General features: G+C 50.0%; 1 protein-coding gene across 2 annotated transcripts in view; it reads left to right on the forward strand.

Annotated features, from left to right (window-relative positions):
- LOC104531734 (uncharacterized) overlaps positions 1 to 2,796 on the forward strand; it is a 10,267-nt gene extending 7,471 nt beyond the window's left edge. The window contains exon 3 of one of the 2 annotated variants that reach the window (XR_728083.1): positions 1,426 to 2,786. Coding sequence is in view for 1 of the 2 variants with exons in the window: in XM_029087158.1 (XP_028942991.1) it covers positions 1,426 to 1,641 (216 nt within the window). In the remaining variant the exon portion in view is untranslated. Of the gene's footprint in view, positions 1 to 1,425 lie in introns of both variants that reach the window. The other variant, XM_029087158.1, reaches the window with a different exon arrangement.
- The last annotated feature ends 2,713 nt before the right edge of the window (positions 2,797 to 5,509 follow it).

Genomic DNA, 5,509 nt, shown 5'->3' on the forward strand with positions numbered 1-5,509 from the left:
TTCCCTGGGCGCAGTGTGGGACCAGGACCAAAGCACATCCCCTCCTCCAGCAACCTGCAAGCAGCTGCTGTGATTCACACATTCCCTGTGCAGGGCTGATGTCTTTGCTCTTCAGTCCATGCTTCCACCCCAGGCACAGCATCCTGCTGCCGCTGTCACTAACTCATCTTCCCTGTTGGAGCTGTGGCTGATTACAGACCCTTAAATGCACTCGACTCTCCCTGATTTAGTGAGACCCAAGCAGAGAAATGATGAGGGCACGATGTTTCAGCTCCAGCCACTGTCATGTTGTGTTTTGGGTAATGCCAAGATAGGATGTACAGCTGGGAGCATGGAAGATGCTGGTTTGTGGAAGAGAAGGCAGTGGGACAAGAGCTCTCCGAGGCCTCAGAAACCCAGAGCCTCTTCCCTGGTGAACTTGGAGCTTCCTGGGAAAGCTTTTCCTGCCAGATCAGAAATGGTCACTGTGCAGACAGCTAAACTCAGTGAGAGGAGATCATGGGAAGCAGGCTGCTGCTGGGAACAGACCTGCCATTAGTACTTTGTGAAGAGGACACTGAGCCCAGGACTAGGGTACTTTCTGATTTCTAAAAGCCCTTTCCAGAAGGAGCAGCATCCTGTGCATCATTTGGGACTGTGGATCCTTCTTAATGTTATCAAATGCTCAGGTGACTTAGGATCATGTGCCAGTTGCTGTGTGCTACTTGCTCCAAGACTTCTCCATGTCCTGCTCCATCATTAACTTTTCCTCCACTATTGGTACTGCTGCAGAGCATCAGACTTCGCTTTCTGCCCCTCCTCTGACTAGATCTGATGGGTGCTGAGCAGTCTTGCAAGACTCCACATTTCTCTTCTTACCATGACAGGGCATGACCACTGTTGCAGAAGCCTCCCAGTTTAGCCAGCCTCCTTGAACTTCTGAAGGTCTTGCACAGCCCTTGTTCTTGTTAGGTTGGTTTTTTTCTTAATTTCTTGCCTTCTGTCCTGGATTGTGCTGGGAGTCCACCAGGCTCCCCTGGCCCAGGCAACCAGCAGGCACACGTGGATGCATCAGTATCTGTCAGGATGCTCTCAGGAGGTGCTTCACTTAGAGTGTCTCCAGCTGTGAAGCAGCATCTTTCACCAAGTCCTCCATGGGGCTTTTCTGCTGTCCTATTCTTAGCCCAAAGTTAAGGAATTTTGGAATGTCTGAACTCAGGCAAGGTCTGGCTAGTGGATTTTAAACAAAAAAGTTTAAATCCACTGGAACCTTCCTCACTGGATCTGCAGCTGCAGAGGAGCAAAGCCGTGCAGGGTGAGGGACAGGCTGGCGGGGAGAAGGCAGGGTTCTCTGGATGAGGTTTATGTTGGTGTGATGTCCTTCATCAGCTCTAACTTCTACTTTTTTCTTTTTCTTTTTTTTTTTTTCCTCTTTTTCCCACTCAGTTAAGTCCAGATGGGTCTGTTGATCAGAGTGACTCCTCACCAACTCCTCCTACTCTACCACCTTCCTGCCTTGTCATGGGCGAGCAGTGTCCAGAGCTGGCATCGCTGGCCGTTCTCAAATGCAGTGATGTACCTGGTCAGAGTAAAAAGAAGAGAGGCTTCTTCTTCAAAGGAAAAAAACTCTTCAAAAAACTTGGGTCCAGTAAGAAAAATTAACAAGGGATTTACTGTTCTGTAAAGACTGCCTGTGCAGTCCACACAGGGACTGAGAATTCGGGAGGAGCCCTCTGCAATAAGCTGATTAGAGTACTTTGATAGGGAAAAAGTGTATGTTGAATAGAGAAAACTCTTCAGTGGGTCTGTGAGCTGTGGTCTCTGCTGAGAACCCAGCCCTGGCTGCCCAGCCAGCGTGGGCAGTGGCTCTGAACACAGTGTCATGGCACTGGGGTGTGTGAGGCCTCAGCTCTAGGATACAGCTACCTCCACAGTAGTGTGTCCTGCTCCATGCAGCCCTCAATGCACCGGTTCCCTGTAAATATTATCATTTAAAGATTATATTCTGGCTGTAAGTTAGCTAAATGACTTTTCCCAGCAAAACCCCTTAGGAAGTGTTCCCTTGTACTACACACCCTGGTATTTCTCTGGTCCAAAGGAGGTTGTGTCAACTCCTTCACTTCCTGCAAAGAAAATTTGCACTTTTCCATTCCCATGAATCCCTTTTGCTGTCTCTGGGCTGACAAGTGAGTTATTTGTACTGTAAACCTGTAAATATGCAGCTGTGCCTAGGAGCATCCCACACTGCCTCGGTCATGTTTCAGCGCGAGGATTCCCGTGGAGGAAGGAGCAATACCCTGAAGAGGGTCGATACTTCTGCCTGTGGGGTGGGCTGCTGTGAGCTGCTCTTGGCTGGTTCACCTCGACCACGCACTGGCTGAGGACTCCGCCTTATTTATTTATTTATTATTTATTTATTTATTCATTCATTCATTCATTCCTTTTTTGTCTGCCTCTTTTGCAGTTTTGTTTGGCTGTTTCAGTGGGCTGCTCCTGAGTTGGAGCATTTGGAGAGCAGAGCTGGGGATGGAGAGTTTGCAGCTGTTTTCATAGGAGATGATGTGTTCCTTGAGTTAAGACACATCCCTTTCTAAGCCACGGAGAGTTTTGTACCACATGGTTTCTATCCTTTCAGTGTTTCTTTCTTTGCATGTTTCAGTGGGGTACATGTTTTGAGAAGGACAGTTATGTGTGAGGTATGTGAATGATGCCAGCACAGTGTCCACGAGTGCTGGTGATACGGTATGTTTTTATTTAATATCAAATTTTATTATAATAAAGTCTATTTTCACAAAAATACATTTTCCTTAAAAAAGCAAAAGATTCAGTGATACTTCTTCTGGGGTGGGGGGCAGAGGGAAAATTATACCAATCACTTGCACCTTGAGGATGTTCCTCAGCAGTTCCTGTAGGGCCCGAACTTTCCTGTGATCATGGTGCAAGCTGCCTTCTCTAGGAGTGAAACATCTTTGCCTCTCCTGTTTCAGAGCCCTGTTCCTGGAGGAGAGCGCACCGAGGTGCGGTTACACAGCGTTACCCTCTGCCCCAGCACAGCTGTACCATGTCCAGACCTCGGCTGGACGTGCAGGTAGCGCTGCTCCACTGCTTGGGTGGCTTCATGCAGCGTTAGTCATAGAATGTTGTGAGTTGGAAGGGACCCACAAGGATCATCCAGTCCAACTCCTGTCCCTGCACAGGACAATCCCAACATTCACACCGTGTCCCTGAGGGCCTTGGCCAAATGCTGCTGGAATCTTGTCAGCCTTGGTGCCATGAGCACCTCCCTGGGGAGCCTGTTCCAGTGCTCCACCGCCCTCTGCCTCAAGAACCTTTTCCTCATGGCCAACCTCACCCTCCCCTGGATCTGGGCACTGGACCTTCACTGTGGATGCTACTGAGCCCGGGGTGACCCCCACACCCAGATTCCTTCCCGCAGTTCTGTTCTCTGCTCTTTGGTGTGACCTGCATGTGGGTGCTCCTGGATATGAAGTGAAGGGCATGGGGCTGAAGTGACTCTCCTGATGGTAACACCTTCTGCAGAGGGCCCACAGCTCAGCAGGGAGGGCTGCTGGGCCCAGGGCTGCCAGGAGCACCTGGGCTGTACGGCTGCACTGACACTTCCCCATTGTGTCCGTGTAACAGAGCAGTGAAAGCCACAGCAGGTGTGGTGGCTACATCCAGACCACAGGGTTTCATTCCCTTTAGAAAAGAGCAAAAATTAAGGAGATGAGTGGTGAGTTTTGTTAGAAGTACAGCTTTTACTTTTCAAGTGTCAGGTGCTTTGGCATTTTCCTTTTTTTAATTGGCTCCTCCACAGTGAGCCACCTTCAAGCCAGGCTGGGAGCACATACCTATGGAGAAGATCTGCATATGTTGGCTTCACAACCTTCCGCTACCTGAAGGGGCTCCAGGAAGGCTGGGGAGGGACTTTGGCCAAGGGCAGGGAGTGACAGAACAAGGGGTGATGGCTTGAAACTGGAAGAGGGGAGATGGAGATGAGATGTGAGGAAGAAATTCTTTGCTGTGAGGGTGGTGAGACAGTGTCCCAGGTTGGCCAGAGAAGCTGTGGCTGCTCCTCCCTGGAAGTGTTTGTGGCCAGGCTGGATGAGGCTTTGAGCAACCTGGTCTAGTGGAAGGTGTCCCTGCTGATGGCAGGGGGGTTGGGACTGGATGAGCTTGAAGGTCCCTTCCAACCCAAACCAGTCTGGGATTCTATGATTCTGCTGGCAGGGCAGGTTGTCTGGAATAGACCAACTCTCTGCAGTTACTGTGTCTTCTGACTCAGCTGTTGCCATGCTCAGGTGATAGACTGGGATGTTAATCTGCTTTGTCAGCACAAATGGTCCCAACAGAGACCAACCCCACCACAACAATCTTGTAGATGGAATCCACAGTCCACTTGCAGGCTTCCTAAACATCTGATGCAACTTCCAGAGAGTCCAGGCACATCTTGTGCCAGCAGTGACTGGTCCTGTCCAGCCAGCAGGACCTGTCCAAGCACTGCCAGCAGCTGCCCAGAGGTTGTTACAAGGGTCTTCTCCCATGTTTCTTACCCAGGAGATTAACAGCCTCCTGCTTGGAGCCCTGAGTCAGTGCTGTGCCTGGAGAAGAGGCTTTGCTTGGGGGTTTGGGGTTGTTCTGTTGACTGCTGCCCTACGCAAAAGTCTAAACGTGTATTATCAAAACTGCTGTTTTTATTAGTGTTGATTTTTGTAGTGCCACCACAGCAGACACACGAGGCTGGGGCTACTTCATGTCCAATCCTCCTGTAGGGACCTGCTCTAGCTGCTCAGTTCTGCAGGGCCTCAACCATGTGTGGTCTCTGATCTGGCAAAAGAGGGGTGGAGATGCTGGAGACAGACTGAGCTTTCCTCCAGCCTTCCTAGGAGTTGCTGGTTTTCTGCCTGTTTACCTAGAAGACGTCTGGAACTGAGCAAAGCTGCTGTCTGTGGCATCTGACCCCAAGAAAGGAGAAGAAAAAAGGTGGTCTTCCCCTCTCGTCCAGCTGGATGATGTTCTTTAGAGGCTTCAATATACTTGGGCTAGAAGAGGGAAAAATAAGGAAACCCCAGAAGCTCTGAGGTCAGACCACAGGTCTTGGCTCTGCACCTTGATCTTACAACTCATTGAGTAGTTGATGCCTCACAGTCCCATCAGTGGAAATGTGGGTACTTGAAACTGTGATCTGCGGTGTTACTGGGGCTCTGTGGAAGCCACTGGTGTGTAAAGGTTGGGTCAGTTGTGTGGAGTAGCAGTTCTGTACCTTGGTCCTTTGGGAATTCGGCCAAGGTGGCAAAAGTCACTGTGGGCTTTTCTGGGGATTTTGCAGGATTCCCCTGACAGGAGGGAGTTGGTCAGGAAGCTGCTGCACCTTGAAGAGAAATGTTTCAGGAGATACTACAATGAACCACTGTCTCCTGTGCTGGACAGGAGTCAGGGCAAGGACAGGCTGAAAGCTTTGAAGTAAGAAAGTTGCTGCAGCTGTGAATGCTGGAAGGAGTTTCCATGACTTCTGAAGAAGGCTTAAGCG

Source organism: Antrostomus carolinensis, unplaced genomic scaffold (genome assembly GCF_000700745.2).
Source record: "Antrostomus carolinensis isolate BGI_N321 unplaced genomic scaffold, ASM70074v2 scaffold1061, whole genome shotgun sequence".
In the NCBI taxonomy this organism is placed as follows: Eukaryota; Metazoa; Chordata; class Aves; order Caprimulgiformes; family Caprimulgidae; genus Antrostomus; species Antrostomus carolinensis.